General features: G+C 35.3%; 2 protein-coding genes across 3 annotated transcripts; both read left to right on the top strand.

Annotated features, from left to right (window-relative positions):
- The first annotated feature begins 362 nt into the window (after positions 1-362).
- Positions 363-5,672, top strand: LOC104598848 (importin subunit alpha-1). Its single transcript, XM_010261097.2, has 12 exons — positions 363-589; positions 684-902; positions 1,182-1,278; positions 1,375-1,466; positions 1,571-1,702; positions 1,874-2,059; positions 2,151-2,314; positions 2,400-2,478; positions 3,946-4,074; positions 4,199-4,326; positions 4,496-4,870; positions 5,128-5,672. Exons 2-11 carry the CDS (start codon positions 693-695, stop codon positions 4,866-4,868), a joined length of 1,590 nt encoding a protein of 529 aa, XP_010259399.1. The 5' UTR covers positions 363-589; positions 684-692; the 3' UTR covers positions 4,869-4,870; positions 5,128-5,672.
- An 11,791-nt stretch (positions 5,673-17,463) lies between these two features.
- LOC104598849 (ADP/ATP translocase 1, mitochondrial-like) lies at positions 17,464-19,681 on the top strand. Of its 2 annotated transcripts, none has more exons than XM_019198024.2 (4): positions 17,464-17,617; positions 18,029-18,549; positions 18,716-19,090; positions 19,189-19,681. In XM_019198024.2, exons 2-4 carry the CDS (start codon positions 18,040-18,042, stop codon positions 19,483-19,485), a joined length of 1,182 nt encoding a protein of 393 aa, XP_019053569.1. In that variant the 5' UTR covers positions 17,464-17,617; positions 18,029-18,039; the 3' UTR covers positions 19,486-19,681. The 2 variants fall into 2 exon arrangements, with proteins under 2 accessions (XP_019053569.1, XP_088758471.1); XM_088902345.1 differs by having other exon boundaries at positions 17,516-17,627.
- Positions 19,682-20,228: the final 547 nt, after the last annotated feature.

Genomic DNA, 20,228 nt, shown 5'->3' with positions numbered 1-20,228 from the left:
TGCGACAATCAGAACAGTAGAGGTACGGATGATAGACCGTGCTCTGGGAATACGAGACATCTAACGGCTCCAGAAGGCTGAACACATGATCTATCTATCCTCTATGAATAAAATAATTGATAAATTAATAAATTAATGAAAGGAAAAAAGGCTAGCCGCTAAATTTCCATGGGCTCCCCACAGACGCCCAACATGCCCAGCCAACCGTGCATTGGGAATATCTCTTCGTGATAAACGGTTGGAAGAGCAAGTGGGGCGGGCTCAGTGGGAAACCCATCTGAATTCTTAGCCGCTTATTAGTGCTTGAGTTGCAGAGTTGCAGTTGCCAATTGCCTTATATGCATCTTCAAATTCAAAATCAGTGGCATCGGTGTGAATAATCTCCAGGTGGAGCCTATTTTGCTTTCGGATATTGGTTAAAAACCACTATAAAAGACCTCTCCTTTCTATCGACTATCCTTCGAAAACAAAATAAAAAACCCAAACCCTCCGCCGTGCCGGTGTTTCTTGTTCTCTTCTTCCTCTTCTCACTTCTCTCTCTTTCTCTATCCCTCAATCCCGCCCCGCTCTTTCTTTGTCTCTCGATTAGGTACTGTTTTTCTTTCTATTCTCTTTCTGTTTTCCTCTTGCCTGGTTTGTCTCGATCCTTAGATTTGTCTCTTTTTTTGTTGCTTTTCCTCTAGGGTGCAGCCATGTCTCTGAGACCAAGCGCCAGAACTGAGGTTCGTCGGAACCGATATAAGGTCGCCGTCGATGCCGAAGAAGGTAGAAGAAGGCGAGAAGACAATATGGTTGAGATCCGAAAGAACAGAAGAGAGGAAAGTTTGCAGAAGAAGAGACGGGAGGGCATGCAAGCACAACAATTCCCCACTGCGATTCACGCTTCTGCCGTCGAGAAGAAGGTTTGCTTAGTCATTTCTAATTCAATTTAGGCTTTGGTCGGATCCACCACTAGATTTTCGTGGATCTATGGATGTGGAGTCCTAGGGTTCTCTTTTTGATCTAGGACTAGGATAGGGTTTCGATCTACGTGGGTCGGTCGTTTACTTAGGCTTTGGTTTCAGTTTTTGAACAGCTGGTGTAGTAATCGATGTAATTACAGAGCGACGCAGACGCCCTAAATTTTAAATTTTTGTGTCCGGCACTTTTAATATTCGCTGTGCGCATTCGTCTGATTGCAGTTAGAGAATCTTCCGTCTATGGTTGCTGGGGTTTGGTCTGATGATAGTGGATTGCAGCTTGAGGCAACCACGCAGTTTCGGAAATTACTTTCAATAGGTATTTACTGGATTTTGATACTTTTTTTACCTATTCTTCCTTTTCCTTTAATTTTTTTCTTGGATGGACAACAATTGAATGTCATATTTTCGACAGAGCGCAGCCCTCCGATCGAGGAAGTCATTCAATCTGGTGTTGTTCCTCGTTTTGTTGAGTTCCTTCTGAGGGAGGACTTCCCGCAGCTCCAGGTTCGAAGGGATACAACTCAATCTCCCATTTCTGTTTTCTAACCTCTGTCTTATGCATCTCTCCTTGACACCTTAATTTTAATCAAGTCTTGTTGAACTTACAGTTCGAAGCAGCTTGGGCTCTCACGAACATTGCTTCGGGAACGTCGGAGAATACCAAGGTTGTAATTGATCACGGGGCCGTCCCAATTTTTGTGAAACTTCTGGGATCCCCGAGTGATGATGTTCGGGAACAAGTATGTATAGAGCATCAACTCGATTAGCTTTTGGGGTTGTTTTGTTGTTTTCAATTGATATCTTTCTTTTATGCAGTGGGCGGGCTCTCTCTGCCATTGTAAATTAAGCCGTCAGTTCATTTAAGCTTATAAAGAATCTTAATTATGATGGTTACCTCTTAAAATCTGTAGGCTGTGTGGGCATTGGGAAACGTTGCAGGTGACTCTCCCAGATGCAGGGACCTTGTTCTAGGCCATGGAGCCTTGATTCCTTTACTAGCACAGTTGAATGAGCATGCTAAACTCTCTATGCTGAGAAATGCCACTTGGACTCTATCAAATTTCTGCAGGGGCAAGCCACAGCCTCCTTTTGAGCAGGTGGGGTTTTTGAAATTCCTGCTTATGTTGCTTCAAGCTATATTATGCTGGTTGCTTTTTTATAGCCTGAAACTTGAAATTCATGTTGCAGACTAAACCTGCACTTCCAGCTTTGGAACGCCTTATTCATTCAAATGATGAGGAAGTTCTTACAGATGCTTGTTGGGCACTATCATATCTGTCTGATGGTACAAATGATAAAATTCAAGCTGTTATTGAAGCGGGTGTCTGCCCTCGACTTGTTGAGCTCTTGCTGTGAGTATTGTTTGTTATTTTTAATGGAGTTTGTAAAACATGAATTCCAAGCATGAAGGTATGATTTATTCTTTATTGTTTTCAGCCACCCATCACCTTCGGTGCTCATTCCTGCCCTTAGAACAGTTGGAAATATTGTCACGGGAGATGATATCCAGACTCAGGTATGATTTTATTGTGCCTCCACTTTATATGCATGCTCGTTAACTTTCTTTTGATATTCGCTGTGATAGAAAATGGTATACGAAGTGCCATTCACTTCTTACTGAAATGTTATCTGATGGTAGTTCAGCCATTGTTCCTTTTTATTGCTCTGAATGATAATGGTTCCATATTTCTATTGCTTGAGAATTTTAATGTTGAATAGTTCGGAAAGTCAATGTTTTGTTTTTTTCCTCATATCTTTGACCTGCAAGTGATGATTTATGTTTGAAATTACATTCTATGTGATTCTTTCCAGTTTCCACCCATTTTTTATTCCACTGGTGTTTTTGAATTTACTTTAGTCATTGTGTTATTATATTGCCATGGATGATAACAAAAATGCTTCCATAGCTTTTAATTTTTGTTTTTTAGCGTCCTGTTAAGTACCATACCCATTGTTAAACTGTGGGCCCTTAAATAATTCCTCACTACAATCCATTTCCTTTATGCTTGTGCTTAGCTCATCCAGGCCCTTAAACCTGTAAAAGATCACTTCTTCTTAATGTGGTAGCTGGTGTTCTCTCTATACATGCCCAAACCATCCTGGTTTACTTTATCTTGTTTTATCTGCTCCTGTGTTCCTTTGAATAAGTTAATTTCTGATCCTATCGTTTCTGGTTTTCTCATTCATCCATCTCAACATTTGCATTTCTGTTACACTGTTCTTTGACATGTTATGAAATGTCAAAGTATCACCATCATCATCATCTTCGTCACCCAAGCCTTATCCCAAACCATATGGGGTTTTCTACATGATTCGTGTTTTGCCAGTCTGTTTTGTTTAATGTCAAGCATGAAAAGACAAATCAGGATCCATGTTCACGATATTTTGGCAAAAAGTTTTAGTGCCAAAACACTGGCTACCAACCTGACACAACCCTCCTTTATCCAGGCTTGGGACTGGCAGTGTAAGACAAGCTTTACACAGGCAGAGTTGAAATGTGATGGGTATTTGATTTAAAATTGTCATTATGTCAAATGTATGCAATGCTTTTGTTTTGCTGCAAGAATGTATATCAATCTTTAACATTGGTACTTGGATTCATAATTTCACCCAATGCACACAAAAGAAAACTAGGATGCTTTTTGTTGCTGCTATTGTAGAATGTGCCTGGGTTTGTACTAAATTGATCAAGCGATCTCTGAAATATCATTCCTTCCAAAATAATTTGATATTGTTTTTTGGTCACATTTTTTAGCGTCTACTTCTCTACTAAAGTATACTTGTCTTCTATTTGTTTTTGATTGTTGCTACCTTCCTTGCTAATGGTTGGCCATGCAAACAAGAAATAGATTTGACTGCTTTGTTGCTAGTATTGCTACTTTTCTTGTCTATTTACTTTTAATGCATTTTGGCCTTTTTTGATATTTAAGACTTCCAGTGCTTACTTTTTTGAGCTAATATTGTCGATATTGTTCTTTTCCAGTATATCATCAACCACAATGCACTTCCTTGCCTTCTTAGCTTGTTGACCCACAACCATAAAAAGAGCATCAAGAAGGAAGCTTGCTGGACTATCTCAAACATAACAGCTGGAAACAAGGATCAGATACAGGTACAAAATAATATTTCTCTTGCATTGTGTGTGTTTTCACTGGAATCATCTTCATTTCTAAATTATGCATTGTCTATATTTCCTAATATGATATTTAAGTTGGCTGAGAATTTTAATTGCCTAGGCTGTAATTGAGGCCAACATCATCGGTCCTCTTGTCCAACTGCTTCAAACTGCTGAGTTTGATATCAAGAAAGAAGCTGCATGGGCAATTTCTAATGCAACATCTGGGGGTAACCATGATCAAATCAAGTATAGTTCTTATCATCTTTTTACTGGTTATATGTTTTTGAGTTACCCATGGTTGAATTAAATTATGTTTTTTATGGGTACCCATACACAACTTAAATAAATTTTCTTCCTAACCTTTTCCTTATATGTTATATGGAAATTCATACATCTGATTGTTTCTGTTTGACAGGTACTTGGTGAGCCAAGGGTGTATAAAGCCGTTGTGCGATCTCCTTGTGTGCCCTGACCCAAGGATTGTCACAGTCTGTTTAGAAGGTCTTGAGAACATCTTGAAGGTAGGAGAAGCTGAGAAGAATTTGGGCAATACTGGAGGAGTAAATTTATATGCCCAATTAATTGATGATGCCGAGGGGTTAGAGAAGATTGAGAACCTGCAGAACCATGACAACACTGAGATCTATGAGAAGGCAGTGAAGATTCTTGAGACATATTGGATGGAGGAAGAGGATGAAACTTTGCCCCCAGGTGATGCTTCTCAACCTGGGTTCCGCTTTGGAGGGAATGAGCTCCCAGTTCCTTCTGGTGGATTCAACTTCAGTTGAAGGTAAGCCTGGGTTTTCTGCATGCATAGATAATCTAGATCCTTGTTATCCATTCATTATATTGTTAATTTGTTATGTTATCCTGCCGGTATAATGGTAGTGGGCGTGTGCCAAGCTTGAAAAGTCAAATTGAAGACATTTATAGCTTTTGATCCACATGTAGATTGCTCTTGAATAATTTGATAGGTGAAAGGATTGTGTTTGTAGGGGTTCTCTCATTTTTTGTCAGTGATACGTGTATGGATTTGAAAAATTGCAGGGTTTCAGATGGTGGTGCAATGGAGTGAAGTCCAGGTCGGGGCGACGGGGTATATGTCGGAGTCGGGTCAAGTCTCGTCGTCATCGTGTTTGGGTCCTGTTTGGTCCAGTCTCGGGTGTGGTCGTAGAGGTGCCGAGGTGGGGTTGGCTTTCTACATTGGTTGAATAAAAGGGGTGAAAGGTTTTCGAAGGAGACATCATCATGGACTGGGTTATGTGGTGGGCATAGTTTTGTCATTTGATTTGTATACCATGATATGCGGGGAGGAAAGAAAGAAAAATAGGGATCTTGCCGTCTTCAGCAAGAGCCAAATATATGCAGTATGGAGTCGGGTTTTTGTTTTTTTTTTTTTTTCCAATTCATTTGTAGTGTAGTTTGTTGATGCAAAGTCAAAGTCAGTCCTGGTATTGTTAATGCAGGGTGATATTTTGTAGTCAAAACCTATTTGCCTGGTGTATATCAAGGAAGCAGAAAGGAAGAAAAAGAACAAAGTGTTAATTAGCGTTATTGTTTATGAGTTAAAAAAGACTTCTTTTTGGTTTTTATATTCGATTGGTTCCGTTTCTTTTCTGCGTTATCATTTTAGAGGAAAATTTTATGGAATGCAAAATAGTTGGCAAAACAACAATTAATCACTGAATATCATTTTGTGACAGTGAGTAATGCCTGGGTTTCTCCTGTTATTTATTTTTATGGATAATTGGATTTTAACTTTCATGGTTTCCATATTTTGTTGAGAGGTTTTGAATTTTGGCGTTTTACTTCAAATGCGATTTTAGGTGTTCTGATCCTTCTGAATTCTGGCGTTCTAGAGCCCATTTGGAAGGGCCTTGCGTTTGGGGTGGGGTGTGTTAAACGAGCGAGCTGCGGTGGTGAAGCACCAGTGTAGTAGTGTTCACTACCGTTCCGGTGAAGCACTCAGAGTAACTTTCATAATTGATCAGTGGTTTGAACATTCAAATTCACGTCGTGTTTTTTGACGTTCCTGGGGTCCATACTTCAAATGAGGTAGTGTACGGCCATTCGGGTGATATTGAACTCACCCAATTAATATTGCGTGTGATGTACGGGATTTTGCTTTTTAACACTTTACAACGATGAAGCGATCGAGGGTATAATAGTGGTGAATTCTAGGACTTCCCCCCATCCCCTTCTGCTGTTTCCTTCAATTTTCGACTGTTAAATATCTTGTACTTGGCTTGTAAAAACAAGAGAAAAAAAATTCTTTTAATTGAGATTCAGATGATGTATAGAGATCAAAACGTTGAATTCCTTCTTATCATTTTCTTTTAAGTAAAACTGTGCACCATGTTTCCCTGCTTTTTTTTTTTTTTTTACAAATCAAACACGGTTAGATTAGTGAACTGTGTGATTCAAGATTTCAAGTAGCGCAATTGCCAATGGTCCAGGATCCAGGATCAAAAAATATGGAAGCCAAGGTGGAATGTCCGGTCAACTCTGGCTACCAAGTGAGTGATGGCCAGTTGGTACGTTGGCTGGTATTCCCAGCGGATATGCGGATTCGAGTGCCCGTGTTACCACTTACCTTCTAAAATTAGGCCTTGTTTTGGAGTATTTATATTAAAAATAAGTGTTTATTCAAATAAGCATTTATTTGTATTTGGCACTCAATTTTTCAAATTATTTATTTTAAAAAATAAACATTTTTTTTTTCATTTTGAGTGTTTGATGGTCTTTTTTTTCTAATAAGCACATAAATAAGCAATGATGATTCTTATCCTTTTTTTTTTTAAATTTTCAAAACATCCAATCCAAAGTGAATAAATAAATGTACTTTGATAGATTCATAGAAGTGCTTTTATAGAAGTGCTTTCATAAAAGTACTTTTGTAGTACTTTTATAAAATTACTTTCATGTAAAAGTACTTTTCTAAAAGTGCTTTCGTAAAACCATAAAAATACTTTACTTTTGTAAAAGTACTTTTCATAAAATAAAAGTGACTGTAAATTTGCTTTTGTAAAAGGATATAATTGATATTCTAAAAATTTACAATGGACAATTTGGGGAGTAATTTTGAATGAGTGCTTATTGTATGAGCACTTAAAAAAAGCTGAATATTTGGGCTTAAAAAATAAGCCTTATTTTTAAAATAAGCACTTATTTCGGGTTTATTTCCTGAACACCAATAAGTGCTTAATGGTGTGGTTCCAACCCAAATAAGCAGTTATTTTAAGCACTCCCAAACATGGCCTTAAAATGTTATGTTAAATACCAAAAAAAAAAAGTGAACTTTGGCTGGTCGCATGCCCCTTGGCTTTCATCCTTCGAAAACTAGAACAATTTCTTCAAATTCCCCAAAATTTGGCCATTTGTTTTCAACCCATTTACATCTCCTTGGCCATTATGGAAGCTTGGGGTGAGCAAATGGCTAGGTTATATCTAGAATAAAATGGAGTTGACCTCGAACCGGCCTTGAACCGGTCCTATTCGATCTCTCACAAGGTAGGGTCCGGTTCCAAATTCTTAGAACCAACCCTTATTGAGGTCGGTTCCAAGGTCTAAAGGTTTATCCTACCCAAACCAACCTGATGAACCGGCCTTGGAACTAAACTTTCTTTGAAATAAACCCCTCAATCTATACTACTTATAAACGAGGAATTAGCTTCTGGAATTTTTCTTTACTAAAATATCTCTCCTCTTAAATTTAATTCATCTCTTTTGAAAGGACAAAAAATGTAATTAAAAGAATACCATTAAGTACATTCAATTACCTCTCATTAAGTCTCACATTTATATCATTAAATAAACCACATTCTCTTTCATTGAATCCAACATTTATACTTTTGTTTATCATTATTAAATTCCACTAATAAATCCATACACAATAATTATTAATAGAATGAAATTTTATATTTTTAAAATAAACATAGAAATGAAATCATATTTTTCATGTAGGTGGTGGGTAAGTAGTTCAACCATTTGGATCTAGTGGATAATTTCATGATGTCATAAATAAATAATACAGATTTAGAAATATAAAAAATACTTATGTTTATCATCATTAAATTCCACTAATAAATCCATATACAATAATTATAAATAGAATGAAATTTTATATTTTTAAAATAAACCTAAAAATGAAATCATATTTTCCATTTAGGTCGTGGGTAAGTACTTCAACCATTTAGGTCAAATGGATAATTTCATGATGTCATAAATAAATAATACAATTTTAGAAATATAAAAATATAAATAAATATAGAAAAAATTGGACACATTTCTATTATTATATATTTGTCATATTAAAAAATAATTATGATAAAATAGACATATTTTTATTAATGATGAACATTAAATATACAACTTAAAACTGATGAGAAATTAAACCATCTTCCTATCTAGGGGGTGGGTTAGTGGTTTAATCTTTCAGGTCAAAGTTAACCCATGATCTATAATTAAAAATATATTTTTTTAAATAGAATAGTACAAAAAAGATGAAACAATTATATTGTTATATATTCACCATATTAATAAAAAATAAATATGAAAATAATAATTATTTTTATCGATGATGAATATGGAATACATGATTTAAAATCAACCAAAAAAGCAAAATGGTTTTTCCATCTAAGTGATGAGCTATTGGTTAAACTATCCATGTCAAATGGATGTTATTATTAAATAATATAATACATAAAATTCTAGAAAATATAGAAATTTGTCGATAATTTTGGATACATTCTATAATATTATATATTCATTATATAAAAAAGTGTGATTAATGAAAATTATTTTCATTAATGATAGAAATGGGATAAAAATTAGGGTAAAAAATAAAGAGCATTAATGTCTAACACATGACCCGATTAACCATGTCAAATGGTTCAATAATTTAATTAACTAGGTCATTGTAGGCAAGTGGTTTGGTAGGGATGCAAACAGATAAGGTCAGATTTGAATTAAGGTATATTCAAATCAGATTTGATCCAAAGATTCGACCAGATCTCATAAATATTGATTCGAATCTGAATCCGATCAAGATGTCAAATATTTGAATCTAATACGATCTGATTTAATTTTTTAAAAAAGTACTTAATTATTAAAAGAAAAAGAACATATAAATGTTGAAATAAAAAACAAAAAAAATAAGAATTTTTTCAACTGTTTCCATCATATAAAAAGTTTACAAAAATGCAATATAAATAACATATTTATAAATAAATAATAAATAACATATATATTTTATATAAATAATGTATATACTATATATGTAAATAATTGATTTGACCATAATATTTAAAACCAATGTTCAAACAATATATTGGAATTGTATTTCCTCTTGGTAAATAAGTAATTTTTATTATCTCATAAATTAAATAATAAAAAATAAAAATATAGATTTTTTTTTTATAAAAAAAAAATTGAACATGCATTCATATTATATATTCTTTATATTAAACAAAAAAATGTTTGAAAAATGAGAATTATCGTTAGTAAAGATAGAAATGGCTAAAATACAATGAAAAACGAATTAATGTCTTAGGTGACGTTTGATAAATATGAAATTTTAGATTTGAAAAGTTAAAAAGATATTAAAAGTGTTTGAAATCTGAAAAGAGGCATAGATGCTTTTCTACTTTTTAAAGGATCTAAAAAGATAATGCTGTTTGTGTTGGATCAATTGTGCAACATCTAAAATTGCTTTGTTTTACTATTTTACCCCTGAAACAGACTATTTTGCAATTTTGAATGCAACTAGCACTATTTCATATAAAATAATTTATCAAATTCAGAATAATATCAAAATTATACAAAAAATTAATAAAAATAATTAATAAACTAATAAAAAATATTAAAAAATTAAAATAATCAATAAATAATTAATTACTTAATTATTAATAATAGTGAAATAACATAAATAAAAATAACAAAATAAAAAATAATTGGTAATAGTTACTAAAAATAAATAATAATTATAAATAACACAATAAAAATAATTAATCACTAATAAAAATATTAATATGATTAAAATTTAATAATTATTATTTTTTTATTAATAATAATTATTTAATTTTTAGTTTTGTTTGATTCCTTTTTTTCAATGGAGTGAGAGAGAGAGAACCACTGGTGTAGCGGGAAGACATGGGAGAGAGAGAGAGAACCGTTGCTGCAACACAGGAAGATAGGGGAGAGATCGAGAGAGAGCGAGAGAGAGAGAGAGACCAAACGAATCTAAGCGTGCGAGGAGATAGGGGTAGCGCACATCATTTCCCAAATATTGGAGGGGTAACTTTGACTATGCCCCAGCTCTGAAACGCATCTAAGCGCACTAAGAGCCGGCCTAATCTCTAAAGTTTTCAGATCATGTTTAAGAGGAGAAACCAAATGAGTGTGTGGATCTGAAAAGCAACATTTTGAAATTCAGACCTCTAAAAAGTGCAATCAAATGCCTCCTTAATCATAGTCCATTTTCCTGGTTAAATAGGTTAATGGTTGAACCAGTAAGGTCCTTTGGTTACTGATTATTATCATTATCATCATTTGGTACTGCAATGTGTAAAAAATAAATGTCGAAATAAGAATTACTTTTATTGATGATAAAAATGTAATACATGATTTAAAATCAATCAAAAAAGAAAAAATGATTTTTCCATCCAAGTGGTGGGTTAGTGGTTCAACTATCTATGTCAAATGGATCAACACATAATGTTACTAATAAATAATAAAATACATAAAATTCTAGAAAATGTAGAAATTTGTAGATAATTTTGGGTACATTCTATAATATTATATATTCATCATATAAAAAAGTGTGAATAATGAGAATTATTTTCATTAATTATAAAAATTAGGATAGAAATAAAGAGTATTAATGTCTAACACATGACCCCACTAACCATGTCAAATGGTTCAATAATTTAATTAGCTGGGTCATTGTAGGCAAGTGGTCATGTGTTAGACATTTTTAAAGATGTGAAATTTTAAGCCCAAGCAATCATGGTTCTAAAAGCCATGGTCTAACTTAACCAGAGTTACTTAAGTGATTTGATCATTTGTTTTCATTTTAGTATTTGTATGTGTATAATAAATAATATAAAAGATAATATTTACAAAATTTAAATTATAATGACAAATTTTCAACCATATATTAATATATTATAATAATCTACATATTAAATTACTCAATTTAATAAATAAAGATATATAAGTTTTAAATTATTAAAGAGGGAGTGTAAAGAAAGAATAGGTTCCATAGGTTTACTTTGGAACCAATCCTAGAAACGCCAAAGGCCAAAACCAACCTTCATAAGGTAGATTACGATTCCATAAACCTGAAATTGACCCCATAAAAGGTAGGTTCCAGGTTCTGCCATGAAACTAAACTTAATTGACCCATGCTCACCCCTAATGGAAGCCAGCCAAGGGGAATATGGAAGCTAAAGTAAAAGGATATGCATATATAAAATATTTTTCCTAATAAATATTAAATGGTTGATATGAACATGTGATTTAATTGTTTTTATTAGTTAAAATTTATAATAAGTTAGAATTAAATTAACAAAAAACTAAAAGGGTGCATCAATACTCTTTTCATACTTCACACAATATCATAACATGTTTCCACATTCTCCACAATATTTCCATCTAACATTTTTGACTTGTCCTCCATTTGACATTGACATTTTAAACCCTGTCTGTAAAGTTTATGGAAGTTTCTCTAATGTATGAAAGTGTGTCCATATCTTTACGTTGTATCCATACATATCTAAAGAATATCAGGGTGCATATCCATTCCAAGCTTATACTTTGAACCTTGGCAATGTTTTAAATGTTGAGAAGGGTAATTGGTGGTCTTGAGGAGGTAAGGTTGTAGGCTTCAAAAGTTAATTTTGCAATTTTCTTGTGTATTTGGAATATTAATTATTTTTTGGTAACTAATTTATAAGTTCAAGCCTTTTAATGACTTAATTTTTAAAATTTTAAGTCATCTTTAAGAGCCTAAGAATAACTCTGATAGATGATAAAATGAGAGAAGTAGACTAAAATGGTCTGGTCATGTGCATAGAAGACCATCAACTACATCTGTTGGAAGGGGTAATTTGTTACAAGTTAAAGGGGTTAGAAGGATTAGGGGAAACAAACAAACAAAAAAGACATAGATAGTAGTAAGAAATAATTTAAGAGCTAATAATATAACAGTGTATATGGTTTTTAATAAATTTGATTAGCAAAACAAGATTCATGTAACCAGCTCCATATAGCAATATTTTAAAAATCAACCCAGAGGCCGAACCGTTTTTACCTCCGGGTCACGGGCCACCAGTTTGACCATCCAGGTTGAACAGTTTAGGTCGTTACATTATACTTAAAAATATTAAAAAAGAGAAAATAGTATATATGTGTCTAAATGCAAAAGAAAAACCAATTGGAATGACAAAAACATGCCTAAGATTTACAAAAATAGTATATAGAAATAGCCAAAAAATGCATGAGAAAAGCAAAAAAAAATACAGAAAATTATCAACAATCATCCTTGAAAAACGACATTTTCAGAATATGCAACCAATTCAGGAATATCATTCTCAAAAAACCATAACAGAATTTCAGATGAGAAAATAAGAGAGAACAGAATTTCTTAAAAGTAAAAGTTTTCCCTTTTCAAACTTCAAACTTGAAGCTCCAATCATCCAAAGCCAAAAGGATTGCCGACTTGTAGGTTTGCAGCAGTTAAATGATTAAACCAATAAGGGGATAACAAAAAATTTGGAAAAAAACATAGATTAGAATAAAAGGCTATTCTTTGAATGTAAATAGCAGCAGATGAGAATTAGAATATGAGAGTTCTGAGTATTAAAAAATAAAATTAAAAGTTAAAACTTGCACGACGAAATGGCTAAAAATTGAATGTAAATCATGCAAAACTTCGGATCCAATTGCAGGTCGCCGGAGATAATCACTGTAGTTTCTGACACTAAATCTCTCATTCAACGATGGTGGGGTTCTCTTTTTCTGATAGACAGAAACTCCTCTTCCGTTTCTTCTCAGCAAAACCCTCCAAAACTCCAGATCTGATTGCAAGTCGCCGGAGGTAACCGTTGTAGTTGCCGGTGCTAAATCTCTCATTCAAAGATGGTGGGATCTTTGTTGTCTTCTTCTGAAAGAAAGAAATTCCTCATTCGTTTCTCTTCAACAAAACCCTAAAATGAAAAAAGAAAGTAAAAAGAGAATGAAAATAAAAGGAGGTTGGGGTCGGGCAAAGGGTTAGGACAAGGTCGACATTTTCAAAAATTTTCTACTTAACCGTCACCTGCTAACCGGGTCATCTGGATTGATGGTTCAACCATCCGAATCAACGGTTTGTTAACTTAATCAACGGTTTTCATTAAAAGACGGGTTTAGTGAAACTGGAACGGAAAATGTAGTCTGGTGATGGTCGGACGGTTGAACCGTCTGGATCAATGGCAGGTTAAAAACATTGCCATATAGTTGAGATAAGGTATGAGTAACGACAATAATGATTTTAAAACAAACCAATTTATGAATGTTTTCAAAATAGTTTTTATTGCAACTTACAAGCGATGCATTTGAGGATTCGAAGATACGGGTCATAGAAGTGGTCTATGGATGCTTTCTTGGTTCCTGGGCTGATGACCACCAAAGTTTTTAAAATCGGATCAGACAAGGAACCATTTTAAGGACCGGTTCCTAGGTTGAACAGTGTAACTGTCTGGTCTGAATAAACGATTCATTTTGACAAAATAAAAGAAGGCCAAAAACTGCCATCCGGTTGACAGTTTGAACACCTAGGCCAGCAATTCACTGATTAAATTAATGGTTTTGACCAAAAAATGGTTTTAAGGTGAAACGGAGTTTTTTTTTCCCATCTGACTGTCCAATCCGATCCAATTTTGAAAACTATGATGAATACATTCAAATATGTTGCAAACCTCTCAAGTCTAAAAAGATGGAATGCTGATTTTGTTGAGGCAGCTTGTTGATAATCGGTAATTGTAAGCTATTCTAAAGGGTTGTCTGTGTCTGTATTTGATTGGGGTAGACGACTGGATTTGGATTCATGAAGGAAAAAAAAGGCGTTTTGTTGGTAAAATACTGAAATCAGCTTATAACGGGCTTTGTAACAATGCCCAAAAAAGCGTTTGTACTAATGCCAAAATTCTGGCAACTTGGGGGGCATTCTATAATATCAATATTTTTGTTTGTTTGTTTGTTTGAAATCGCCAGATCATCTAAGAGGTAAAATATAAAAATCTCCCCTAAAATTTCTGACAATCATAAAAACTTCATCTTTATTTTTACCTCTTCCCTTTTGTCACCGATACGGAGGAAAATCGTCAAAACGTAATTCACAATATAATAAAATGTCAAAAATGCCTATTCCATTAACAACACTTTTTACAAGTCTTTTTTCAGAGAAAAAGACCACAACATTGTGGCGCCATTGCTCAGAATATTTCATTCACCGGAGAATGTTTTTTGTATTCCGGCAACTGTTCTTCATTGGCAACTAGCGTGCCACCGCAACTTCCATCGGAATGTCATCGTCCTGGGCAGTGGAGGTGGAAGGGGCGGAAGCAACTCCAACCAAAACCACATCAACAACAACAGGGTTCAAAGGATTTGGTGGTGGTGGAGACGATGGACTACGCGTATACCCAGCCAACGACGGTGGTGGAGTTGCAGGAGGATTAGAGCAAGAAGAAGAGGATCAGGACCATGTTCACTGCATTTGTAGCTGTCTGTGTACTTTTTATTAGTTCTATGGTGGCTGAAGCTGGGGAGGTTTCAGAGAAATATATATTGAACCACTATTAATTCTTGAACCAATCATTAAATTGATTCGTGTCAGATCTAACCAAGATTTTATTTTTTGAATCAAGTACTCAACTATTTCACATACACACTTGTAAGGACCTTTGCCGCTCAAGAACACTCGTAAAATCGTGAAAGTATTGTTAATCGAATGAAGGTATTTTTGACATTTCAATATATTATGAATGACGCCCTCATGATAAAAACAGGGGTAATTTCGTATTTTTATATGTTTTTCATTTGGGTCAATGATGGGAGGGAGGTCTTTGTCAGTTTTTTTAAAACTTCAGGGGAGGTGCTTGTTAAAATGAAACTAAAAGGGAGGTTTCTATAATTGTCAGAAATTTTAGAGGAGGTTTTTATATTTTACCCAAAAACAAAAACATGTTCTTGAACTCTGTTATTTGTTTTCAAAGAAAAAACAAGATGATTTTGTTTCAAAAAACAATACATTTTTTAAAGCCAACAAAAATATTAGTTTTTAATTAAAACAAAACAATTTTTTTAATATAGATATTATATGGTTTGAGGAATATGATGTTGAGTAACCAGATTCCAGAACATGTTTTTAGTTTCAGTCTTGAAAACAAAAAATACATACATAATCAAGAATATGTTTTTTGTGTTTTTACTTTAAGAAATAATCTATTTTCAAAAAAGATGGTTTTGACTTGTTTTTGGAGCCGACAACAAGAAAAACAAAATCACGTTGTAGTAGAATGCCCCCTACGACTTTTGCCAAGGTAGGTTCTCAAATGGTTATGGATTTTGGAAGGTGTGATATGGCTAGAGAAGCTACTTGGTTTGTTTATTGTTTTTTTTTTGAGGCTTGAGAATAGGGGTGGATTTTTGTTTTTACTTGGTTATGGATTTTTGTTTTTACTTAAATTAGTATATTTTATTTTTATTTAATAACTTATTATTTAAAAAAAAAAATAAATCGGATCAGACCATATCTAAAAATCTAACTAACCGATAGGATTCAAATTTGATCGGATTGGATTCAATATGAATAGTGTCAGATTGGATTCGAATATACCCTGATTCGAATCCAATCCCATCCGTTTGCATCCCTACTTGCGTCATTTGATAAATTTTGAAATCGCTGAACTGAATAACGTATTGCTCTGCTTTCCGTTGAATGAATTGCTTAATATCTGAAGCTGAAGCTGAGTTAAACTATTATTATCAGTGAGTATTATATATGATGTAATTGTTTGTGCACTAAAAGAAAAGCTATATAAGTCGTTAAGTCTAGTGATGCCATCTGAGAGATAGGGTTGAGTGTGGGTTAGCTTCAACCTGAATCTGGCTGATGTAGCCCCTGGTCCACTTAACCTTATCCGATCTCAATCCAATAGGATCGGGTCAAGGCGGATGTACTACCTAATTGATCTCTATGACTAGGGATGCAACTCCAGTGAATTGGGTTGGTCTTAGCCCTAGGCTCAAACTAGGCCCAACTCCAAGACTTTGGGCCCTAGCCCTAGGCCTAGCCCAACAGTAAGTAAAACCCTAAGTTGGGATTGGATCGTGCTGCATGTGTTGTTTACTTTGTTTTTCTGTCTTTTAATTTTATAGATTATATAATACAATATGTGTAATAAAATAACATTTCATATAACAATCAATATGTGTAAATTGTATCATGGTTTTTAAGATTGGACCAGACCGAGAAAACCAGAAATCAGTCAGTTAACTGATTCTGTTTCACCCTAAAATTGTCTTTGGCCAAAAACCATTAATTTGGTCAGCGATCCACTAATCCGAATGGATAAACCATCGAACCACAGGTTGCGTCTGATTCAGGTTGAGCCACCCGAGTTGCACTTAAGTCGGCCTTAAATCACAAAAGGATGCCGAAGAAGGAGCACAAACACATTTCAATCACTTCCAATCTCTCCGTTCCTCCGCTTTAATTTCTTCCCTCTTCCGCTTGCCTCTTACTATTTCTAATTGTTGTTCGGTTGATTCGGCTGTTTCTGGGCTTTAATTCATGAAACAAACATGATTTATCTATTGGAAGAAATCCACCGGCTGCGACATTGATCAAGTTTTTGGTGAAGAACACCTTGAGTCCGTTTGTTTTAGGGGTCTGATTAATCGGAATGGAAATGATCTATTTCGATTTCAACTGTTTGGCTGGGGAATTGGAATTCAATCTCATAAATTGGTAGAACGACATTCGCCCGTTAAGAGAAAATCCATAACAGGCTATTAATAGAGCTGATTCCGATTCCATTCCCACAGCCGGAACATGGGAAGAATATACCTTTCTGATTCTGATTCCTATGGATTTTGAATCTAATTCCAACTAAAAACCAACGACGACTGAAAACTCTGAAGTTGCAGTTCTTTCTCTTCTAATTCCGATCCCATTCCTATGGCTTTGCCACCCCGCGTCATACGTTAAGGAAAACAGCGACGACTGAGCCCCCGATATCTTCGGATCTCTGGGCGAAAAACGAACGTGCGTACGAATTTGCACTTCTCGTGCCGAAATATCGTTCTTTCCGTTACAGATGACTTCCGTTCCAAATCTTATTTTCGATGGTAATATTAATAGTTGGTGTCAATTTGTTTTTGTCTCGTTCTTTCTCTTCTTTCCTTACCAGAACTACTTCCACTGATTGGTGAATCCGTACGTCGATCTCTTGTTCCGGGAGAGAACATTCTCCTGCTGCAAACTTCTGTCGAGGTAAAATAAGGTTAAAACAATTTTGATGGCTTGTTTTTTCTTCCGACTGTTCTCAGTCTTTTCCTTTTCTTCTAATTACTAGAATTCATTTGCGCTTCAATGCTTGTTCATTTCTCGTTCTCTACGGCTTTTCCAATCTCTTAATAGTTTCCAGAATTAAAATCCTTTAATTTTATTCTCATATGCTGATTTTGGGATGGAATTTCTAATTATCAACAGACGGTCATTGATTTTTAGTTTGAATCCGATCTAGCTCAAAGAATGGTACTAACAGTGGTGTCTCAAATCCCCTGAATCTTTAATTAATTGGAATTAAATCTTCCTGAATCTTTATCAAATCGTCGATGGAAATTAATCTGTTTCTTTCTGCCCTTCTATTATGCTGATCACAATTATCCATATTGAATGTAGGCTTTGCAAGCATGGCAGATCGGCCTCGTCGACCATCTGTTGTTCAGAAAGTCGGAAGTCAATTCCGACTTAGATTCTGTTATTCCCAAGATGTGCAGGCTCGGAATGGTAGTAGCCTTTACAAGCCTTCCGGTTGTGAGAGACGTTTCACTTTTGGAAGTTACAGACACGGGGGACCGAACAATCCTTCTATGCAGGCGTATGGAGGGAGCCGTTGTATCTCTGTGCCCTCTTCCTTGTCACCTTTTCTTGTCGAAGCTCCTTCGGAGAAAGGCTCTGGGGCTTTCATCGTCGACTTCCTGATGGGTGGAGTTTCTGCTGCTGTATCCAAAACCGCTGCAGCTCCCATTGAGCGTGTGAAGCTTTTGATCCAGAACCAGGACGAAATGATCAAGGCTGGTAGACTCTCTGAGCCCTACAAGGGAATTGGTGATTGCTTTGCTCGAACGATCAAGGATGAGGGATTCGCCTCACTGTGGAGAGGCAACACTGCAAACGTCATCCGTTACTTCCCTACTCAGGTTTGCGATCTGTTTTATCTATTCTTTTCCCTGTTTCAATCGATCCACTAAATAGGTTTAAACCCAACTTATGTTGGAAAAATTGTAATATTCAGACAGCTACGCTTGTTACCTGTTTGTTCATGTCTCCTGTCGTCTGTAACAAATTTGTGTGTATATGAACCAGGCCTTAAACTTCGCATTCAAGGATTATTTCAAGCGCATGTTTAACTTCAAGAAGGATAGAGATGGCTACTGGAAATGGTTTGCAGGCAACTTAGCATCAGGAGGTGCGGCTGGTGCTTCTTCTCTATTATTTGTTTACTCGCTAGACTACGCCCGAACTCGTCTGGCGAACGACGCGAAAGCAGCAAAGAAGGGAGGAGGCGAGAGACAATTCAATGGTTTGGTTGATGTGTATACGAAAACTCTGAAATCTGATGGCATAGCTGGGCTCTACCGTGGGTTCAACATCTCCTGCATTGGGATCATCGTCTACCGGGGTCTCTACTTCGGAATGTATGACTCTCTGAAGCCTGTGGTTCTGGTTGGAAAGCTGCAGGTTAGTGAACGGATGAAACAGATGCAAAATGCAGGGTACAGTTGATATCAGATCGATTTTACTACATCTCACTGTTGTTATCTGTTCGATGATTTCAGGATAGTTTTTTCGCGAGCTTTGCACTGGGTTGGTTGATCACGAATGGAGCCGGGCTTGCATCCTATCCAATCGACACAGTCCGTAGAAGGATGATGATGACTTCCGGGGAAGCCGTTAAGTACAAGAGCTCCATGGATGCATTCAGACAGATCGTGAAGAATGAAGGGATGAAGTCATTGTTCAAAGGTGCCGGCGCAAATATCCTACGTGCGGTGGCTGGTGCCGGAGTGCTTGCTGGGTATGACAAGTTACAGATGATCGTATTCGGGAAGAAGTACGGATCCGGCGGAGGCTAATTCTTATTACCAATTCCCTCTTGTTCAATACTTCCTTCATTTTTCTTCAAATAATTCTGTGACAACCGGCGTTTGCTTCTCTGCAATTGTGAGTTTGAGGAATGAATTTTGAGTTAGCTCTGGAGTTGCGAGTTCATTTTTGTATTTTGCCTTGTTTTTTATTCATTTAAGTTTATTTAATTACCGGTATGTGTTCCACTTTGTTTTGATTACTATCTATATTAATTCAAGGGGAAACGATTTACGAATTCATTGCTCAGATTAACGGGATAATTGTTAAAAAAATTGGGTTTTTTTTTTCTGTTAATTGAAAGTATAATCATGTTTTCAAAAAAGAAAAAAGGATAATCACTAAAAATAATCTTAGCCCAAGGTGCCAGTTTTGTCGTCCATCGATCCTTAATAGATTTATATTGGATTGGGTCGGATTGAACCAATATCTAGTCCATTTAGATTATAGAAGATACGAATACAGGTGTCAATAGACCAGATTTGAGTTGCAGCCAATCTAAATTAAAACTAAATTGGACAGATTGAACGGTCACATTGAATTGGATTGCTCCAAATTGGTCTAAAATATTCATTGGATTGAATTGGACATGGTCCAAATCCGATCCAATTGATATCCCTAATAATAATGGTGGAACATGATTTGTATAGTCAATCTCAAGTAATTTGGATCAAGGCCACGTTGATGAGTTGAACTAGCTGTTGATGAATTAACTCTTACGTTCGCTTTTTGG

This window comes from Nelumbo nucifera, chromosome 3 (genome assembly GCF_055504915.1).
Source record: "Nelumbo nucifera cultivar China Antique chromosome 3, China Antique-T2T, whole genome shotgun sequence".
Taxonomy (NCBI): Eukaryota; Viridiplantae; Streptophyta; class Magnoliopsida; order Proteales; family Nelumbonaceae; genus Nelumbo; species Nelumbo nucifera.
The sequence above is the reverse complement of the archived record's forward strand: the minus strand, read 5'-3'. Positions and strand labels throughout refer to the sequence as shown.

Coding starts and splice junctions, on each gene's coding strand:
- LOC104598848 (XM_010261097.2), top strand. CDS start 693: ATGTCTCTGAGACCAAGCGCCAGAACTGAGGTTCGTCGGAACCGATAT. Junction 1,279..1,374: donor TCGGAAATTACTTTCAATAG/GTATTTACTGGA, acceptor TATTTTCGACAG/AGCGCAGCCCTCCGATCGAG. Junction 2,060..2,150: donor CACAGCCTCCTTTTGAGCAG/GTGGGGTTTTTG, acceptor TTCATGTTGCAG/ACTAAACCTGCACTTCCAGC.
- LOC104598849 (XM_019198024.2), top strand. CDS start 18,040: ATGGCAGATCGGCCTCGTCGACCATCTGTTGTTCAGAAAGTCGGAAGT. Junction 18,550..18,715: donor TCCGTTACTTCCCTACTCAG/GTTTGCGATCTG, acceptor TATATGAACCAG/GCCTTAAACTTCGCATTCAA. Junction 19,091..19,188: donor TTCTGGTTGGAAAGCTGCAG/GTTAGTGAACGG, acceptor CGATGATTTCAG/GATAGTTTTTTCGCGAGCTT.